The 23,295-nt window shown below is 34.4% G+C and overlaps 1 protein-coding gene across 2 annotated transcripts in view; it reads right to left on the bottom strand.

Moving 5' to 3' along the window:
• The window catches only part of AKT3 (AKT serine/threonine kinase 3), a 396,602-nt gene that overhangs the window by 228,220 nt on the left and 145,087 nt on the right, over positions 1–23,295 (bottom strand). For both annotated transcript variants that reach the window (XM_082663744.1, XM_082663743.1), the window contains exon 3: positions 21,229–21,354. In XM_082663744.1, the coding sequence (XP_082519870.1) occupies positions 21,229–21,354 (126 nt within the window). The remainder of the gene's footprint in view (positions 1–21,228; positions 21,355–23,295) is intronic.

Genomic DNA, 23,295 nt, shown 5'->3' with positions numbered 1-23,295 from the left:
TCCATTTTAAAGCCTTCTCATACTTCTTATATGATTTTTCATTCTGTTCATGATACAACTTTCTTTGAGAAGCAACCAACTTGAAAAAGTCCTTACCAAAAATTAATTCTGTTATTTCACTAACACTTTGCAGGTTATTACATTCAATACTTACACCTGACACATCTGTAAAGTCTTCTAATTTCATGAAATGTTATCTTCAATCCACTTCTGTAGAAGCAAAGGAGCATTCTCCAGCACAGTGGGTTTCATTTCCACTTTCCGAATCAGAATCAATTGCTAAGGGTTTTTATCTTTTTGTTGGTCTAATATTCACACTGTCTGAATCAGAACTATATTCTGAAGAACGATCATCTTCTGAGACAGTAGTATATATGACACTTGGACAATCAGAGAAATTTTGGTGCATGAAATTCACCCACAAATTCTTCTTCACTCAAAATTTCACGATGCTTCATTTTTGAAAATTTTATGGTAATAAACGTGTGTTGATAATATACACAAGGTTAGAACAAAAATCTAACAGAGCAAAATGTAAATACTAATGACAATCGTTAAGTTGTAAAATGAACCCTTGATCAACTTTAGGCTTCTAACAACTTCCCCCAGTGATATTAATTGCATTACTCTCTAAAAACGTATTGATACATCTCCAGTCAATAATGTTCGGGTAACAAAACACGTACTGATATGTCTCCAGTCTATAATGTGTTATGATTTTTTTGTTCTAGTTTGGTAAAAAATGGTAGTTTGATAGGGATTGTATTGAATCTGTTGATTGCCTTGGGTACTATAGTCATTTTGACAATATTTGTTCTTCCAATCCAAGAACATGGTATATCTCTCCATCTATTTGTGTCATCTTTGATTTCTTTCATCAGCATCTTACAGTTTTCAGAGTACAGGTCTTTCGCCTCCTTAGGTAAGTTTATTCCTAGGTATTTTATTCATTTTGATGCATTGGTAAATGGGATTGTTTCATTAATTTCTCTTCCTGATCTTTCGATGTTAATGTATAGAAATGCAATAGATTTCTGTGTACAAATTTTGTATCCTGCAACTTTACCAAATTCATTGAAGAGCTCTAGTACTTTTCTGGTGGCATCTTTAGGATTCTCTATGTATAGTATCATGTCATCTGTGAAGAGTGACAGTTTTACTTCTTCTTTTCCAATCTGGATTCCTTTTATTTCTTTTTCTTCTCTGATTGCCCTGCCTAGGACTTCCAAAACTATGTTGAATTGCAGTGGTGAAAGTGGACATCCTTGTCTTGTTCCTGATCTGTGAGGAAATGCTTTCAGTTTTTCACCATTGAGTATGGATGTTAGCTGTAGGTTTCTCATATAAGGCCTTTATTATGTTGAGGTATATTCCCTCTAGGCCCACTTTCTATAGAGTTTTTATCATAAATGGGTGTTGAATCTTGTCAAAAGCTTTTTCTGCATCTATTGAGATGAGCATATATGGTTCAATTTGTTGCTGTGGTGTATCATACTAACTGATTTGAGGACACTGAAAAATCCTTGCATCCCTTGGATAAATCCCACTTGATCATGGTGTATAATCCTTTTAATGTATTGTCAGATTTGGATTGCTAGTACTTTTGTTGAGGATTTTTGCATCTATGTTCATCAGTGATATTGGGCTGTAATTTTTTGTGTGTGTGTGTGGTCTCTTTGTCTGGTTTTGATATCAGGATGATGAGTTAGAATGAGTTAGGGAGTGTTCCGTCCTCTGCAATTTTTTGGAATAGTTTCAGAAGGATACGTGTTACCTCTTCTCTAAATGTTTGATAGAATTTGCCTGTGAAGGCATTTAGTCCTGGACTTTTGCTTGTTGGGAGTTTTTAAAACAGTTTCAATTTCAGTACTTGCAATTGGTCTGGTCATACTTTCTGTTTCTTCCTGGTTCAGTTTTAGGAGATTGTACCTTTCTAATAATGTGTCCATTTCTTCTAGGTTATCCATTTCTTTGGCATATAGTTGCTTCTAGTAGTCTCTTAAGATCCTTTGTATTTCTTTGGTGTCCATTGTAACTTCTCCTTTTTCATTTCTAACTTTATTGATTTGAGCCCTCTCCCCTTTTTTCTTGATGAGTCTGGCTAAAGGTCTATTAATTTTGTTCACCTTTTCAAAGAACCAGCTTTTAGTTTCACTGACCTATTATTGTCTTTGTCTCTATTTCATTTATTTCTGCTCTGATCTTTATGATTTCTTTCCTTCTACTAGCTTTGGGTTTTGTTTGTTTTTCTTTCTCTAGTTGCTTTAGGTATAAGGCTAGGTTGCTTATGAGAGATTTTTCTTGTTTCCTGAGGTAAGAGTGTATTGCTATAAACTTCCCTCTTAGAACTGCTTTTACTGTGTCCCATAGGTTTCTGATCGTCATGCTTTTGTTTTCATTTGTCTCTAGGTATTTTTTGATTTTCTATTTGATTTCTTCAGTGATCTATTGGTTGTTTCGTAGGATATTGTTTAGCCTCCATGTGTTTACTTATTTTACACTTTTCTTCTTGTAGTTGATCTCTAATATCATACCACTGTTGTCAGAAGAGATGCTTGATATAATTTCAATTTTCTTGAATTTTCCAAGTCTCGCTTTGTGACCCAGCATGTGAATAATCCTGGAGAATGTTCCATGTGCTCTTGAGAAGAATGTGTAATCTGCTGTTTTTGGATAGAATGCTCTATAAATATCAGTTAAGTCCATCTGGTCTAATGTGTCATTTAAGGCCTGTGTTTCCTTATTGATTTTCTGTCTGGATGATCTGTCCACTGATGAAAGCGGGGTATTAAAGCCCACCACTATTATTGTGTTACTGTCAATTTCTCCTTTTATGGCTGTATTTGCCTTATATATCGAGGTGCTCCTGTGTTGGGTGCATATATATTATCAATTGTTATATCTTCTTCTTGGATTGATCCCTTGATCACTAGGTAGTGTCCTTCTTGTCTCACCTTTAAAGTCTACTTTGTCTGATATGAGTATTGCTACTCCAGCTTTTTTTTGATTTCCATTTGCATGGAATATCTTTTTCCATCCTGTCACTTTCAGTTTGTATGTGTCCCTAGATCTGAAGTGGGTCTCTTGTAGATAGCATATATATGGGTCTTGCTTTTGTATCCATTCGGCCAGTCTATGTCTTTTGGTTGGAGCATTTAATCCATTTACGTTTAAGGTAATTATCAACATGTACGTTCTTAATGCCATTTCGTTAACTGTTTGGGGTTTGTTTTTGTACGTCTTTTTTCTTCCCTTACTCTTTTGTTCTCTTCCCTTGTGAGCTGATGACTAATTTTAGTGTTGTGTTTGGATTCCTTTTTCTTTTTTGTGTGTGTATCTACTGTAGATTTTTGATTTGTGATTATCATGAGGTTTTGATAGAGCATTCTATATATAAACAAGACTGTTTTAAGTTGCTGGTCTTTCAACTTCAAATGCATTTCTAATCGTCTGCATTTGTGCTCTCTTCTCACAATTCCTGGTTTTGATATCATATTTGTGTGTGGATAATTTCCTACCTTTACTGTGTGTTTGCGTTTACCAAAGAGCTTTTCCATATGGAATTTTTTCATCTCTAGTTTTGGCCTTTTCTTTTCTGCCTAGAAAAGTTTATTTAGCATTTGTTGCAAAGCTGGTCTGGTGGTGCTGAATTATCTTAGCTTTTGGTTGTCTGTAAAGCTTTTGATTTCTCTGTCGAATCTGAATGACAGCCTTGCTGGGTAGAGTATCCTTGTTTGCAGGTTCTTCCCTTTCATCACTTTAAACATATCATGCCACTCCCTTCTGGCCTGCAGAGTTTCTGCTGAGAAATCAGCTGATAACCTTATGGGAGTTCCCTTGTATGTTATTTGTTGCTCTTCCCTTGTTGCTTTTAATATTTTTTCTTTGTATTTAATTTTTGTCAGTTTGATTACTATGCATCTTGGCGTGTTGCTCCTTGGGTTTGTCCTGCCTGGGACTCTCTACACTTCCTGGACTTGGGTGACTGTTTCCTTTCCCATGTTTGGGAAGTTTTCCACTATTATCTCTTCCAGTATTTTCTCAGGTCCTTTCTCTCTCTCTTCGTCTTCTGGGACCCCTATAATGCAAATGTTCGTGCATCTGACATTGTCCCAGTGATCTCAGGCTGTCTTCATTTCTTTTCACTCTTTTTTCTTTATTCTTGTCTGCAGCAGTGATTTCCACCATTCTGTCTTCCAGCTCACTTATCCATTCCTCTGCCTCACTTATTCTGCTACTGTTTCCTTCTAGTGTATTTTTTTATTTCAGATATTGTATTGTTCATCTGTTTGTTTGTTCCTTAGTTCGTCTACGTTTCTGTATCTTCTCAAGCCATGCCTCCATTTTTTCTTGAGATCCTGGATCATCTTTACTACCATTATTCTGAATTATTTTACGGGTAGGTGATATTTTTCAATAAAGTTTTTGTTACACCAGTATTTAAATTAAATAGATACACTAGCTACACTCACCTGACCAAGTTAAGCTCTAAGCTGAATTTCAAACATCCTATTTACTTTTAGACCACTCTGAACCACAGATGACCAGTTTCATTCAAAGCTGTAATTACTCTGTAAACCTGAAAGCCAAATAAATAGAGGAAATGCAAGATGCAAAATCAAGAAAATACATACCAAAAAAATTTTTAGACATCACCTGTTCAGATTTTATTTAAAAGATTAGGTTTTATTTCAAATGCTTTAACCCTTTAAGTGCTAACTATATTCTTTTAAAAATAGTTCCACTAACATCCAATGTGAAAAACAAACACATAATAATAGATTCTATTTATAATTAAATCACAAAATTAAACAATGCTCTTTAAGTTATAATGACCATAAAGAGAGTTTATTTTTAAGGCCCCAGATATAATACTATTACAGATATTCTTTAAAAGAGGGAAAAAACATTTCTTTCTTTTATTTAAAGGTTTTATTATCCAGGGAGCAAAAAAGCATAGCACCCAATTAAGACTCAACACATCAACCTTAAAGAGATTTATTAATTCCACTGAGGGGATAATAGCTTAGGTGTGGCAGATACCCTGGTAGAGAGCAAGATCAGTAGAGGATATGTGTACTGCAATCACTATGTACCAGGGCACTGCACTGATTAGAGGTTTCTAAATGTTAATTTCATGTGCAGGCCAAACCTAAGAGCTGTTATGTTATTATCCTCCACATTATAAATGAGAGAATTGAGACTGAAAGTAGCTAAATAACTTGCTCACAAACACATAGCTTGTAAGCAACTGTATAAGGATTTACCTGAGGTCTGTCTGAATCCACATTCCATGCTCATCTGGAAAGAATACACTGCTAGGAAAACTGCCTTTAAAAAAAATCTGCAGATGAAAAGCCCTATCTGTTCCCTCCTCTGTGCCTTCCCCATACCTTCCTGTGCCTGACTGTTCTCCCTTCTGTGACATCCTTTCTTCTGCAAAGAAATCCAGGCTTTCATCTGATAACAATGTTTGAAGAGGGAGGTGGGCCCCAATGTATTTGCTCCTGGCTCTGAACACACCATAGGGATGGTTAGCGATGAGGATTACCCTTCGTAGGATACTGTTGCTGCCACTTTTTGTTTCTCCAAGTAGGCATGTAAGGGAAAGGTGGATTCAAATGAGGAACAGAAGAGAAAGAACGCAGCAAGGAGGGCAGCAGAGCATCCGGATGTTTTCACTGCTGGATCTCACAAACTGCAATACCAGTAAAGCTAGCGGTAATAAAAATTTTCAATTACTAATGATAGAAAAGTGACTCCCAAACTTGCATTGGTCCAGCTGCATGTTTCTAGTGTTTGGGTCTGAATCATTTACCTATTACCCAGAGTCAACATATCCTTCTCCATATAAGGAAATAGAAGAAAAAAAAAAGTTATTTTATAAAATACAAAATTCTATACAAGAGGGGAGTAAGACTGGGTCACTAACATTATTTCCACTCTAGGAGATGTTTTCACTTTATGATACATATTTCAAATTCTGACATTTTAATTATCATAAATCTTACTTCTTTGGTTTTAACATGGATACTACTTGTGGATTTAAACTGTATTTGAAATCACAACATGTTAACGTGAACTTCTCCTAATATGTTTTTCTTTAATGAATATGGTAACCACAGATACCACCATTTACCAAAAGTACATTTAGAGCCAACACTTTCCCCATCAACATATCTCCATCTTGTTGGTCCACCATATCCTGCTTCTAATTAATCAAACAAATACTTCAAGAGTCTTCTAGAACAACTGTTCTCTGCATACCCTCCACATACTTGAAATTTCAGGTAAAAATACACTGTGGTCACTGTGGGACAATGTTTAAGATAATGAAAATGACATGAGGCATTTCCTAACAGAGTTGTAAGAGTCATGTAAACATCTAATATACCATTAGGCAAGCTATTTTTTGGTTCTTCTTTTTGTTTGTTTGTTTTGCAATACAATAGACATTAGAGTACAGTAAGCTATTTTCTCTACTTACCTGTATGTCTGAAAATTTTTACGATAAGAAGTCAAAAACAGAAACTCCTTCCAAAATACTACTAGATTCTTTCCTCAAAGTATGTACCAAAAATGTCCAAGGAAATTATTTTTTAAAAATAAAGTGTATATTTGAATACCTAAAATAAAGACCCTTCTAGTGAATTAAACTCATTGAACACAAGTTAAACTTCAGAATATTTCATTGGGCATTGAAGTTTAAAGGTATCACTACTAGAATAATCAATTTATTTTGTATCAACTTTAATTTACAACTTAAATACCTCAAGCTTCCATGTATCAATGTGACAATTTCTACTCATCTTCATAGTTGCTTATCAATGCATACCAGGGTAAACAAATAATAAATATACACATAGAGCAAGATGCACATGTATTGAATGCTGCTTTCCTTCCCTTTAAAAGACATTATTTACAAGAGTGGTCTTTGTTACATATTCCTTAACCATTTAGCTAAGTTGTGGTTTCTACCAGTCTCCTGAAATCTTCTCATCAAATACATTTTCCTTTTTCTCATTTTCACTTCTTTGCTGCCTCTGATGCTCCTGGCTCCCTACCTGTGAGTCACTCTCCCAGGCCCCCATGACACAGACTTGCCTGATTTTACCTGCAACTCCCTGACCATTCATTAATCTTCTTTCTTAAGGATTCTTCCTTAGAACTGAGCTGCTCCCTTATGCTGAGAACTTTGTGTTATGCTTTTCTTTAATGATAATTTTATCCTTAGTAAATTTAGATATTCATTAAACAAATATTTACTGTGTGCTCATAGCATGCCTGACAACAAGCCAGGCACTGGAAATACAGCAGTGAAGAAAACAAAGTCCTTATTTTTCATAAAGCTTATATTTTACTGAGGAGATAAGTGGTCAAGCAATAAACAATTAAAACAATTTATAACATAATAGATGATAATAAGTACTATGAAGAAAAATTATGCAGGGCAACAAGTTAAAATGACAGGGAAGGTGGTACTATTTTAGAAAGACTATTTAGAAAGGGTATTCCTCAATGAAATGGGCAACCAATGCAGACATCTGTGGAAAGAGTGATCTGGGTTGAAGGAACAGTAAGAGCAAAGACCCACAGTTGGAGAGAGCCCACAGACATGTCTGAGAAATGGCAAGTCCAGTGTGACTGGAGTAAAGTAAGTTGTGGGTGTGGTAGAAGATGAGATCAAAAAGACCTTCAATGACCTGGTAAGGACTTTGGATGTCATTCTGCAGAGTCTCTCTCATGGCTCTGCCACAATTATCACCTGACGTTTGATGACTCTTAAACCTGCCCCTCTAGTGCCAGCCTTTCCATCGAGCTCCATTTCCATATGACAAAACTGGCATCTCTCTTTTGAGGACCTATTATTCCTCATTCTCAACATATCTAAAAGGGTGTTTCTTTTAATCTTCCAAACTGAAAATTACAACGTCCACACAATGTTTCCATTCATTTTATTTCTGTATCACCTTCCTAATCATCCAAGAAACACATCCTCAGTCGTCTTGGATTCTCCTTCAACCCAGTCTGCAACATTCACTGTAACAGTTCTTTTGTAACAAACCATCCCTTCTTTTCACTGCTAACACCCAACCAGAGAATTTATTACCAAAATCTGGATCCCTGAAATGGCCTCCTGGATGGTCTCCCTTTCTCCAGCCTTCTCTCCTTGTCCAAGTTGTCCTACATACTATTAGCCTGATTAGTCTTACTCAAACTCATTTAAAAAGTTTCAACCCAGCCATAAACAGGTCTCTGCCTCTTTGTAACAGTACAAAAATACTTAATTTATAATTTAGTTTGATACACTGCAAGCCAAATGAACAGCATACATTGGGATAATCTGCTCATTCATCTCTAGCAGAATAGAAAAAAAAAATCTCATCTTTGCCAACTTAGGTCAATAGGGAAACTATGCTTTCCATTATATATTTCTCCAAAATTCATTCTTTTTCAATAAATAACTACTAAGTCTTTATTTTAGCATATTATTAGCAGCTTAACCACAACATTAAGATATTACATGCATTATTTCTCACTTAATTCTCCCAATAAAGTTCTAAAGTATTTTCATCATTTCCATTTCACAAATAGAAAAAAGAAAATGAAAGCTGTCTGATTTTTAAGTCACTTGTTCAAAATCATCAAGTCATTAAGGTTGTAAAGCTGAGTCTCTGATCCAGGCTTTCTAGCTCTAAATTCTTGGATCTTCTTAGTATGTCACATATTGTTTTAGGAATGTTAGCTGCTTATAAGAGAGAAGGAAAGGTTTATTTATTTATAACAAGCTGTATTTATATACTTCACTTTCAAGTGTTCTGCAATACTAAAGTGATAGAAACAGGTGACATGCAGAGTACTGAAACAGTTTTCCCCCAAAGAAAACTGGCCAAAGTTACATTGGAAAAATGTCTTTCTGTCAATATTAGATTATTGATACAAAGCTGAGAGCACATTTGAAATATTTATTGACCAAAATGTTAAAAACCTAACATGAATTAACATGTAAGTAGAGTTATCGGAATGGTAACTTCTTCAGGTTTGTCAATCTAAGCCAACATTGTTGATTCCTTAGTCATGTAAAATAATCTAGCTATAAGAATAGAGAGTCATTAGCAGAAAAACCGTAGAAATGTAAGTTCCTAAAGGCACAGAAATTCCAAAGAATTTAGGAGGTAAGAGTAGATCTGCAAATAATACCGTTTAACAAAAATATTTTAACAAAATGTCCTATTTCCATAGGACGATTGTAAAGCTCAAAGGAAACAACGCAAATGGAATAATGTTATACAGAATTATATATTTTAATTACTTTATAAGAATATCCTATAGAGACAGAAACTTTATCAGTGTGCTTTTGGAAGCAATAACTGTTGCTTGGTTGGATGATTCAATTAGCATGAACTATTCTGGCATGTTTCAAAAGCACTGCCATTTTAAAACATTAAAAATGTCTAAAAATGCAACCATAGTAATAGTGCACGGGTTGGGGGTGAGGGAGAAAGACAATGACAAATTGGTCCAAAAGGACACTGAGACTTCATAGTTGGAAGACCATTGTGCTGACAATTAGTAACAGGAAGCAGAGCACAAAACAAATGAATGAAAAAAGCTGAACTTGCAATGAAAGGCCTTATTATAGTGCAGAAACATTATTGTAATAAAGGGGCAATGTACTCTCCTCCATAAAACTTTCAAACAGGCACCCTTGCCTCTTTTTTCATGCTCTGCATTTCATTTTTTCATTAGCATCTGCTTGATTATGTATTATTTCCAACCCCAAAGAATGTCTCTCTATCCTTCCTAAATTCCAAGGCTTAAAGGTCCTTCCCCTGACTGTGGCCTTGAGCCTCATTTAACTTTATTCAAAATATAACAAATGCTTTAAAATAGCATAAAGATATAGGGGGAAAAACAGAAAGGCAGCGATTTAGTATATAACTGCAGTGGGATAAAAAATGTGTCCCTCAAATCTAGTTTGTTAAAAATGCAATGATAATATAATACGTACTAATATCCGATGATTCTGTCTCTAAAAATTAGTGTTTCTCCTATGACTTCTTTGATATAATTGGAAGAAGAAGGCTGAAATCTTCACCTACTAAATTCTCTGCATTAAGCTTCAGTTTCCTTAAATGGAAATATCCAAAAGCTCTGAAATATATTTTCATATACTAGTTGAGAATGACAAGATTTGATCTATGATGCTAACATATAATCTAGTCTAGGGGCATGGAAAGCCCACACCTTCTGAACTGCCTATGCAGACCCTACAGCAGCCAGAAGCTGCTTTCAGCACCCTGAAGACCCTACAGCAGCCAGAGATGTTTTAGTTAAGCAGTGGTGTGATAAAAGCACTGGCCTTGACACCTGAAAGCTGTGGGTTTAGCTTTCAGTTCCAAAGTTTATTAGATGCATGACCACTGGCAAATTCTATGAGCCCAGTTTCCCTAGCTATAAAATAGAGATATTATGTATCCTGAAAAAATGTCAGCAGGACTAGTAATATACATATAAAGTGCATAGCACACAGGTGCTCAACAAGTGGTTATTATTATTATTACTTCTCAATAGACTGAATGTTCCAAGAAATTATTATCTGCTGCTGATAGGCAAATCATTGACTTCTAGAAGAAAAGACTTCAGAGATTCTTCATTCCAACTCCTTCTCATCACAGATGATAAAACACCAGGGTGGTGAAGTGACTGGCCCAATATTACATAATAAATTTCTGTCAAATAATCAGCCACCTGGCTACCACCTCCATGCTTGTCCCTCTGCTGTAGTATAAATAAATTTCACAGTTAAATAAAATATACCTCTTGAGAACAATGACAGTCTGCTATTAACCTACTGTTAATAATACTTGACATATAACGAAGTTTTTGTGGTACTGAATATACATTACTTGAAGAGTGTCATTATCTCTGAACCCCATTTATGATTAAATGCATTCAAGCCGGGTGTTAGTCCAGAATCCAAATCATAGTTAATTGTTCAATGTACTCGCTTTGAGACTCTAGGAAAGTTTCTTAATCTCTCTAGGTCTCAGTTTCACTATTTAGTTTGGTTTTTTTTAAGGTAATATTCATTTCATGTTTTTCTTGTCATGTTCCTGTAAATAAGGCACCTCATACATAGTAGGCACTTAAAAAATGTTAGTTCTCTTCCTTTACTTCCTTAAGTCTCTGTTAATGTCATATGTTTTAATTATAAGTAAGATGGGATTAAAGCAGCAAATATAATGGGAATATAATCATTTTTTAATTTACTATTTTGGGATTTTTTTTGGCTGCAACATGCAGCCTGCAGGATCTTAGTTCCTCGACCAGAGCAGTAACAGGGCAGAGTCCTAACCACTGGATCACCAGGGAATTCCCTAATTTACATTTTTTAAAAAGTAATTACATATAAAGCTCTACTTTTTAGAAAAAAGAATTAAGTTAAAAAACAAATATTAAACAAATAAGGCAGCTAGGTTTTATTTACATTTAACTTAACCAAAAATAATCTATAGAAGTAATCTGGTGATAAATGAGTATACTCAGAAATGTGTGTAAAAAGAATTATTTTTACTCTTCAGATATGGAAGGGTATCATAGAGGAAAATTCTAGGATCAGTAATAAGATAAAACAACAGTACAAGGATCCTTAGCACCAAAGGCTAGCTGAGTGTTATACATTCAGTAAAATTTTATTTGAAAAACTGAAGTATATTGACCTATTAATAATTAATTTAATATTAAAAAATTATACGAAAATCCACCACAGCTGCTTATTACACACAGGCTGCAGGTGGTTATCCTCCCACCCCACACCCAGTAATCACTCTGCATTCACACCACCTCAGCTCTCTTACACAAAATAGGTTGGATTTTGAAAAAATAAACAGATAGATGATGCGCCCCTTTCCAAGCTAAAAGCTACAGTTCAAAATATTTTTAGCTAAAAAAAGAGTATTGACTTTAAGATGATATTTTAAAATAGAATATTTATTTGCATCAGTAAGATTATTTTATATTCTACTAGAAGAGAAGATGAATAGCAATGTTACTACAGAAACTGCATGTAAAACGCCAAGTAAGCAAATAGGGGACCGAATGCCTAACTCTGACACTAAGAAAACAAAGTATCTGGTATGATTATGGCATTCTGCTAAATATTTCAAGTGCCATATTTATTCGTATCATTTATCCTTCTTTCTCCTTTGATATTTTTCACTCTATAAAGGGATAAAGAAATAACATACCATCTGGAGATTTCATTCATATCTGAGGATTTCATACCCATTTAAATTAACAATAAGAGATTCAGCTGAAGTTTCTTAGAAATAATTTTTTCAAATTATTGCTATTCCTGTTACCTGGAATATATGCCATCTTTTGAAATCTTACTATTTCTCCAAACAATCTCAGTTTTCAATGAGGCTTTTCTTGATGATCTAGTCCTTAATGACACCTCCCTTTCCTAAACTCTTACTGAATATATTAATTATAAACTTACTTCAGAAATGAACCATCAAAATACCAATCACAAAATACTAACTCCAAGGGTTTGTGGCATATTTTTGGTACTAGATTATAAATTCTTCAAATCCAAGAGCTACCTCGTATGTCTGTGGATTAATGAAATGAACGCAGGCTTTAAGATTAGCATTCTGTTACACACAGGTTGAAATTCTGGCTCTGCCATTTGCCAGATAAGTGACCTAAAGCAAGTCACATAATCTCTCTCAGTCTCTTTAAAATGGAGAACATAATACTTACCTCAGAATGTTGTTGTGAAGATTAAATGAGATAACATATGTGAAAGGGCCTGGCACATAGTAACGCTCAAAGAAAGGTTGGTTTCCTTCCTTATTTCCTTCTTTTTTCCCTCAGTACCTGGTACAATGTTGAGAACATAATAAACCCTCAATAAAAACTTTCTAAATATTCATTTGAACTTAGATTTCCTAAAAATATGTTTAATTATTAATTGTGATAACTCCTATGTTTCCAAATTGTGTCACTTTAAATCATATGCACATAAGGTAAGAAATTTCAAAACAGAACAAAGCGTGTGAGGTTGTTACTTAGGATGATGAGAAAAGGAAGTAAAGAAAGGTAAAAATATTTAAAAACAATTTAATTTAAAAGTATTTAAGAAGAATTCAGTGAAAATTATTACATGTATGGTGTTCTTTACATAAGTATCTTTGGATAAGTGAGAGTTGATTGCTGACCTTAGGGGAAGTTGAATGAGGGAGGGAGGGAGGGAGGGAGGGAGGCAGAGAGAGAAGGAAGAAGATGAGAAAGGGAGGAAGGGAAAAAGAAAGGGATGAAGGAAGGGAGGAAGTAAGGTTGGTTCTGCTGGGATCTCTTTTATGTCCTCACATTAACGTAAGCTATTAACATTGATCACTCCTTGCCTGGCTTCCCCTAAAAACAATCCCCATTGCAAACTCCATCTTACAAAAATGCAATTATCTAACGGGAGAACCAAATTAATTAAAAAATTTTCCACAGTGGATGGTAACCAAAGGATCCTCTTAGAACAGTCAGAAAGATATTTGAGGATTTATTACTTTTATTAAAAAACAAAAAACTTCTGACTAAAACTTCTAATTAAAGAATTTGGTCTGCACCCAGTTCCTCTGAGGTCAATCCAAATGGTGCTGCCCTTTCAGCTGCAGTGATGTCTTCTTCGTTTTCCAGAAAGGCTACGGGCACGGTTTAGGGGTCTAGCTCATGTTGTTTAGTTATAAGGAAGACTAGCCTCTACAGACAATAGTCTTCGGCATTAAATAAAACTGAAAATTTTCCCCAAACCAAACAAGAGCTGCTGGTCTCAACTTCAACCTCGTTGTAGACAGGTTCTACTTAAAACTTGTAATGGTCTTTAAAGAAAACCCAATAGAGTAGTTTCCACCCTACTCCAATGTAACTTAGCTCGAGAGGGGAAAATGGCTGCCATTTAACTCAATTAAGAAAATATTACTGAGCATATTCTATCTTATGTTATTACTTTTATTTGTATAGCATTTATAATTTACAAAGTGTTTTCACTTATATCATCTCATTTAACCCTCACCATAATCCTGAGAAGTAGATAACCTCACGTTTAATGAGAAAAACGAAGATCAGAAAAGTTATGCCATTTGCCCAAGGTCACATAGCTAGTAAAGTAGCGGAACCAAGACTCAAACTTAGGTCTACTGACTCCAAGTCAAGTGACCTTCCAATATACCAGATCTTATAATAAATGTTATAGGAAAATTTTAAAATGAGAATACACAGTGATTGTGCTCTGGAAGTTTATCATTTCCCTTGATTCTACATAAGATCCCATAGTAAGTTATATGCTGATGAATGGGGCTCAGAAGGTAAAGACTACAACTAAATAGATTAGCTCTAGAGTAAATCAGAAAAGAGGGGTGAGAGATCATCTTTTCCTGTATTAGGGGAAATACAGGCTCTAACCAAAATCTGAGCAGGTCACCTGATTAAAATCGTGAGATTATCTAATAGGAAACTCAAATGATACACACATAAATTTATGTTTATAAAGGACATGTAACTGATTAAATCTTTCAGAGATACAGAGGGTTGTTCTCACATGTAGGAGGAGCTGGATTTGAAACTCTAAATCCATTAAAATGGTATTACACATTTTCTTTTGTGCACATTCGTTGTACAATGTAGAAAAAAGGAGGAAGGAGTAGAAATTCTATTGAAAATTTTTTTCTTATCAGATTGAAGTGTGACTTGAATGAGAGGAAGAAAATATGTGAATAAATATGGCATTATACTGTTTAACATTTTCTAAAAACTATATCCTTTTAAAGTGATTTTTAAAAAAGGTTCTCTCCACTCCCAATTCTAAACTTAGTTTATGGGTTAAATTTTGCAAATATATGAATATAGTACCACCCATAAAAATGAAGGATAGGAAGAAATTTTGATTAAATTTATAGTAATTCACTTAATTTTTAAGTAAGACATTCCTTACAGTGAGATAGATGCACCTAGTGCCAGATATAACTGTCTGTTTTCCTAAAAATCTGAACCCAATTAGAGGGAAAAAAGCACCAAATCTTCAAATGATCAAATACATAATATAGTCTAAAAATCACTCAAAACAAAAGCAGGGTTAGAATTCCACATGCAATTGAACCTAATAAAATCTAGCAATTTAGGTCCCAAAAATGTATGGAACATTGAGGACTAATAGAAGAAAAAAGGAATACTTGAATATATACAGTATAAACATAAATATGAAAAAATTCATCTTCCTCTTGTGAAAATGGAGAAAATTTAAGATTCTTCTGAGCAAGATGATATTTGCAAGGGAAGATTTTTTTCTGAAGATGAATCTATCCTATGCATTGCTTCCAAATACTCCAGAGAGGAGAATACTTGAAGGCAAGAGATGTATTAAGAGACTATCAAAATAATCCGGGGGGGGGGGGGAAATGATGAAGTACTGAAATAGGATGGTAGCAGTGAGACTGGAAAATAGGGAAAATAAGACAATCCGTAGCTGACTGATTGACTCATGGTAGAAAGAGAAAGAAAACTATTCATCTATGGATGAATGCCTTCTACTGTACACTATAACCATATAGGTTCTTTTTTAATCAAACAGTGATTGGACACCTAATGCTCAAAAGCCACCAATGGTTTGCTCAAAAGCCACCAATGGTTTTCAACAGGTTTCCATTAAAAATATCAAACTGGTATTCAAGATCCTTCACAACCTGATTACAATTTATCTAATCGTAACGTTTTTTTCCTCCAACAAAAACTCTCTATCCATCTAGCATATTGCCTATACTATTCACAAACAGGCTACTCCTTAATTCCAGACTTCATATTTGCTTATGTTGTTAACCTCACTGAGAAAGTCTTCCTTCTTCCAAAAATCTAAATATCACCTGTCCTTCTGGGCTCATGTTAACCTTATGTCATGTGTAAATTCTTATCTAGTCACCTTACCTTACCTTTACCTACTCTCTCAACTTCTACAGCATTTATTTTCTATAAAATTCATCTCATTTTTCCTCCCATTGCTATATGCTCTATTCAAATGTGTTCCAGAGTCAATGATAAATTCCTACAAACAAAAATTGTATTTTATACTCCTTTTAGAATCTAGTATGGTTCTAATAATCAATAAGCCCTTTAAAAGTAAGCTATTCTGATCTCTCATAATCCTTGTATACATTTATATAGCATAGGGTTATTTTAGATTTACAGGATTGCTTTTCTAGATTGCAGACTTTTCTGTTACATGTTGTGTAAGACTAAGAATCAAGTCATACGCTATTTCTCTATCTCCGTGAACAACAACAATGAAAGCATTAGTAGGAATCAATTGATTTTTCTACACATTTAAAATCTCTAATATTTATTCAGAGGTAAAAATGGTTTTTGGTAGGTTAAAGTCCCATAATTCCCTTACTTTCTTTCAAAGAGAAGAAGAAAAACAGATTAGTGAGTAAACATGTCATTTCACTTTTAAAACTGGCCTACGAAGTTCAGACTGACCAATTTCTTTTTTAAAAGAGATAGAAGAAGATAGAAGAAAGGTTTCAGAGAGGAAAGGGATATTGTCAGAGTGGGCCAGTTTCTGCAACATGGAATAAGGGAGAATTCTAGTAGGTGCTCTTGGGGACACAGGTTGGCACTTCTCCCTTCCCACCACTGTGAGGAGGAAGGATTAGATCAAAAGTAGGATGAGCCTCAAGACCTGGGCAAATGTTCAAGTTCTCCATTGGGCATTTGTTCCCACTTCTGAGTTGGGCTAATAAGTGTCAAAATGTCAGACCATGTCTACTAACTGGGTAGACAAGCTATTGTGCTCAATGTACCTTTGAAAATAGCTTTGCAACAATGCTTGTATGTATCCTATATTATTTTTCAGTCAAAGTGTAATGTTTCCTATGCCAAGATAAATCTCAATATATAATTAGTAACTTACCTAACCATAATTCTGATTAGAGATATAATTTCCTTGAAAAAAATATTATTTTACTTCCATTTCTATAGTATATCTAGAAGGCAATTACACATATAGTTCACATTTGCTCCACCCAAAAAAGGATAAAGGTTAAACACTGATATCCGCATTTTATAGGTGTTGGAGAGTTTACAATCCACATGCCAAAGGATATTTAGAATTTAAGAGTTGGAATCTGACCCAAAATCAGATCTCAAAGCTCTAGATAGGGAAAATGTCACAGAATAGAGGCGGGGAATTGTGGGGGGAGGCGGGCCAAGGGGCTAGCGCAGAGCGGGAGATAACACCTAAATGATGGTAGAGAGATTTGAGTTTTAATCTTGATACTTAACTACCACTACCTAGTAGGGCAACCTTAAAAAGGTCACTGAATTTTCAAAGGCTTTTTTTTTCTCATCTAAAAAAGAAGAAATCTGGACTAGATGTTTTCAGGCATTCATTCAAAAACAGTTATTAAACCCTAGTATGTAGGCACTAGGAGATATAACACTAGGCTTTTTCCCCTAAAATAACTCACAGATTAGTGGACGAGACATACACATGAACAAGACAACCAAGAAACAACGTGATAACAACAAAAGATAACGGCATTGTAAAGAGCAGAGAGGAATAATTTAGCAAGGAATGAGGATAGGGATTTAAATCTGAATTGTCTTAAAGGACGAAAAAAAAATTATTCCGGCAAGTAGAGGACAGAAGGACATTCCAATCAGACGGAACAGCAAAAACAAAGGCTCAGAGTAGGAAAGCAGCATAGTTTATATAGGGAATTATAAGCAGTTCAGTACTGCCAAAGTATAATTGGACAGCAAAAGAGAGATGAGGCAAGAGTTGAAAGCAGAGGCCAGATTGAGGAGATCTTCGTGTGATATAGAAGGAATCTGGACTTTATCCAGTAGGCAATGAAGATCCAGGGCAGGGCTTTCACAGGGAAGCAGCATAGTTAGGACTTAATTTTAGAAAGATCACTTTGACAGTCATGTGAAGGAAGAATATGAGTGGTAGAAACTACAGGCAGAGACCTATAGTTAAGAATCTATAGCAGAGATGATGAGGGCTTATTCGAGGGTGATTACAGAGAAGGACGTAAGTTAAAGAAATAAGCAAAACCAGCAGGACTAGAAATGAATTGGGAGTGGGGTGAAGATTTGAAGAAAAAAAAAAGGCATGGAAGGCAGGTTTCTGCTCAAGACAGAACTGAGGTAGTGAGACTTACAGGGGGGAAAGTTGACAAAATTATCTTCAATTCAGCTTAGGATATGTTGACTACAAAAGAATATCTAGGTAGAGATGTCTTGCAGTCAGTTGAATATAGTACCTTAATGCTCAGAAAAGAGGCCTGCCCTAAAGATACATAAGTGTGGGAGCAAGCTGCATAACAGGAGTAACTGAAACCTTAATGTGAATGTGACCATCCAGGGAGAGGGTACATAGTGAGAACAGCCCTTGGCCAGAATCCAGTTAGATATCAAAATGCATGCAATAGGCAAAGGAAGAAAACCAGGAAAGAAAAGCATCCTAGAACACAATGGGAGAGATCATCCCAAAAAGGAAGTAGTAATCAGAAGTATAAAATATATCCCAGATATAAATTCAGGAAAAAAAGAACTGAAAAATGTCTACTAGTCTTAGCAATTAAGGGGTCACTGGAGAACTTACTAAAAAGTGGTTTCAATCAAGTGAGTAAGAAAGCAAGTTAGGCTGCAGTGGACTGGAAAGTAGAAACAACTAGTATAAAGACTTATCTGTTTGGAAATTTTAAATCAGAAGAAAAGGAATTTGAAACTTCATGAAGATTGGAAAGATCAATTCCAAGTCCCTTCTAGTTCTCATACTTTATATTTTTCATATGGATAAAAAACCTATTTTGGTAAAATTTCATTAACACCCACAAAGATTAATTTTTGAAGTACCATTTTTAATTATCAGGAAAAATAGGGGACTCATTGTAGCTATGAATGGAATACATGTGTATATGTAACATTTCCCAAAGTAGCTTCGAAATACCTTGTATTTCTAGTTTCTTTTTTCATATAAGAGTATCTTTTTTCTTATACTAAAGTGGGCTAGGACAAAAAGGAAACTATTAGTGGAGTAACCCTCTCTGGCTCCAACTGTTCCTTCTCTTAATATCTCATGAAAACATTCTTTGTTACCCTCTGCCTGGATTATCCTTCACCTCTATTTTAATTTGCTTAATTCCTACTCACTCTTCAAGAGCCTGCTCAAACTCCCCTCAGAATCACAGAATGTTAGAGACAAAAGGGCCTTACAAATTCATTGAATCCAGATGTTCTCACTATGCTGATGAAGGGACTAAAGACCACAGCGTCTCAGAGAATGACCTGCCCAAGGTCATACTCATGGCTTTTGGTGGAGCTTAAATTTGAACTATTTCTTCAACCAGGGTCCATTTCACTACACATTATTTCCTCAGATAATTATTATTTATAAAACTTACAATTGCAATACGTCAGGCGTTAAAAATAATCAATTTAAAATAGTTTATTTAGTGTAAGATCCACATTAACACCCTTCCAAAAATTAAGGAGCCGGTCTATAACTTCACTTATTAGTTTGAGTCAACTATCCACAACTACTTGATTATACAAACAAAGATTACAGATGTCGACTAATATTAATTTCATGGATAAGTTGACTGTCAGTCACTAAATAGGTTTTCTCCTCAAGAGTGCAGCATTTATTTCAGCCTCTGCCAGTGGAAGTGTCAGAGCAGATGTTGGCAGACTGTGACATACAGTATGTCTTTAAAACTTGTTGAGGTGTGAAATTTCATAAGGTCAAAGAATGCTGCATTTTGATCAGCAGATACAGGAGTTCTGTACTTTATAAATTATTTCAGACAAACCAATAATAGCATTTGCTAGTAAAATAGAAGAAACTAAGAAACCATACTGGCTTTAGGTCAGATATGATAATGTATGTTGCTTATGTTTTAAAAGCCAATTTCTATCACTTTAAAGCAAATGCTTGCACAAAAGATCTTTAGAAAGAAAATGCATTCTTAAAGTCAATACAAAGTACAAGATATTATTTCAAATGACAATAGGATTTTTAAAATAATTTTCTTCTGAAAGAAAGCCATAAATTTGGTGAAGAGAAAAAATTATTTTCTTAATTAATACACAAATACAACAGTATTCTCACTTTTTAAAACATGAAATTCCCTACGGAACAATCCACTTATATAAACAGAGAATTTATTTTTTAAGTAAGATTTCACAAACTCTTTGGTTTACTGTTTTACCTTTTTGTTTAAAAAAATTGAAAGAAAGTATCCATAAAAACAACTGGGGCTCTATATAATGATAAAATGACTTTTATAATCTTCAAGGATTTTTACTACCTTGCATTTTCTGATGTTGCTATTTATTATATTTTTAATTTATTTTTTTGCTTTAATTTTCCCTCACATCTTTTCTAAATGTGGCTAATAGATAACAACATACAGCCAAAATTAAAATTAAGAATGGTGTCTAGTTAAAGATTTTATCCCAATGGTACAAACTTTATCTCTTACGCAAGTTTGTTTTAAGTTAACATAACTTTTAAAATGCTTTACTCCTAAATTAACACAGAAAACTCCTTTCATTGATTAATCAGTAATTTGAACAATCTGAAAGCCTGGTCATGACAATTATAATCATCATCTTTCAGTTTATTTTGTGCTATGTTCAAGCAAATATACAACTTCTAAATAAGTTTAAATTACAAACTTTTTTTAGGTATTTGTAAGGAAGAAAAATTTACTACAAACATAAAATCTCCCCAGAAAATAATGTCTAATGTAAATCACTTGTTTCTTATCATACAATCCATCAAAAGAGCTACAATTATGATAGGAAACTTTGATTAGAGATGCACTAAGTACTGCAACATCTTACAACGAAGTTCAGTCCAGCAACCAAGTTCAAAGGCCTTTGTTTACACTTTATAGAGAAAAACTTGAGGTATGTATTTGAGGAATTGTTTTTATCACAAAGTTCTAACTGTAAAAAATATTAAACTATTTTGCATTATATAAGACCACATATTATCGATAATCCCTATGCTAAGGAACTGAAATTCTATCCAAGCGGAAAATTTCTCTATTAAATACAAACCTAAACTTTTTCATAGGCTTTTCATATATCCCATGATATGTGACACATAAGGCCATACAAATAAATAAATACAAGGTGAATCAACAGTTATAATTAACTTACTTGCTACTGAAAAGTTGTTGAGGGGATAAGGTAAATCCACATCTTGGGGTTTCTCTTTATATCCTATGAATGAGCCATCTGTCTTCAAAAGGAAATATCTTGGCCTCCAGTTTTTTATATATTCTCCTACATGAGGAAAGCATGCATGTTAATGCTGGGGGAAAAAAGGAACAGCAGCTTTTATGTGAAAAATAAATTATGGTACAATATAAGTCCTACAACACTGGCCTCCAAAAATTTAGATAGGCAATTTTCTTTTAACTTAGTTTACAAAAGAAAATACATAAGCCTGCAATTAAGATTCAATAAAAACCCAAACATGTTTTGTTTTTAATGATTTCACACTTTGATAATTCATTTGCACCATTATTTCTTCAGAGAATCATTCAACTGAGTACACATTTTGTTCAGTTTTTCATATCAGATGGTTGTTAGAGCATATTTTCAGCCGTTTTAAAAAGCCTTGGAAAATAAATCATACACACAGTATCAAGGAATTTCAATGAAAAAACACTTATCATAAGAGGGACATGAAATAGATGTTTCTCTTCCATGTACCACAACTAATTGTGTCATTTTTTTAAAAGAAAGGGAAAAATTCTGTTTTCATTGTTAAATCTTGATCGTAACTTGTTTAAACAACATTTTATTGTTATGAATGAGAAAAAACTGTACAAATGCTGTAAACAAGTCACAGAAATGAAAGAACATGGGTTAATAGAGCTTAAAAACCATACACACACTCATGCACACAAATGTAATAACTAAGAACACATGGTAGTGCCAAGCACATAATAGTCAATAAATGTATATTTTATCAGATTTTGATATAAGCGATCACCTAGTCACCAAAATATAAATTTTTAACAACCGGATCACCATTTGCTTACTTCATACTTCTTTTAAATTTTAAGCAACAGCGGTGTTCCATGATACTCTAAGAGCTGGAAGGCTCCCTGGTCTCAATTTTCAGTTCTCTACTGGATATTTCTACCTGGCTTTTCAATCTCAAGTGCTTAATCACAGCACTACAAAAATTTGAAAGCAGTTCAGCTTTCCCTACAAATCCGTTTCTCGACACCAGTTATCGAAGCTCAAACCTAACACTTGACTGTTTCCTCTCCTTATCCTATCAGTAGGTAGGTCAATACTGCCTTCACAAGTCTCTCTCTCTCTCTCTCTCTCTCTCTCTCTCTCTCTCTCTCTCTCGTTTAGCCAACCCAAACTGCCCTAACACCTTACATCTGCCCTTCTGCTAATGCACTGTGACTGCTCTCCCATTCTACTCATCCCCCTCCTTCCATCTTATACATCTATCACCTCCAGATAATTCTAATGTCTGTTATGTACTGCTTTCATTATATCATTTTGTGCTCAAAAATATTCTGACTCCTTACTGTTTACTGTAAAGTGTCAGTTTCTTAGTATAAAATGTGAGCTCTTCCATAATCTCACCCCGAACATGTATTTCAGATGTGGAGTCATTCCTCTGAATCAGCAATTCTCCAAATTCTTATCTCAGACCTCTTTACACCCTTAAATACTTTTAATATTTAAATACACCCAACAAAGTTTGTGTATGTAGATTACATCTATAATGTTTACTGTATTAGAAACTGAAAAGAAAATTTAAATTCTTATTACTTCCTTTAATAGTAACAATAGACTCATTATATGTAACATTAATATTTTTATGAAAATAGTTTTATTTTCTAAAACAAAAAAGTTAGTGTGAAGAGCAGAACTGCTTTACATCTTTGCAAATCTCTTTAATCTTTAGCTTAACAGAAGACAGCCAGTCTCATACCTGCTTTAACCTGTTATGGTATGTTGTTTTGATTGAAATATAGAAAAAAAAAAGTCTGGCTCAAACAGATGTGTAGCTGGAAAAGGGCAGAGTATTCAGATAGTTATGGATGTCTTTCTTTGATACTACACCAGCATTTGACAAACAGTCACTTTCTAAAAGGTTAACTGCAATGTGGAATTTGAAACCATTATCAATGAACTTTCTGTACTCTGCTATGTGAAGTCCACTGGTCTGTATTTCACACTGAATGAATCTTT

The sequence above is a fragment of the Grampus griseus genome (assembly GCF_964374135.1).
Source record: "Grampus griseus genome assembly, chromosome: 1".
NCBI classification, from domain to species: Eukaryota; Metazoa; Chordata; class Mammalia; order Artiodactyla; family Delphinidae; genus Grampus; species Grampus griseus.
Note: the sequence above shows the minus strand (reverse complement) of the source record. Positions and strands in the feature narration are given on the sequence as shown.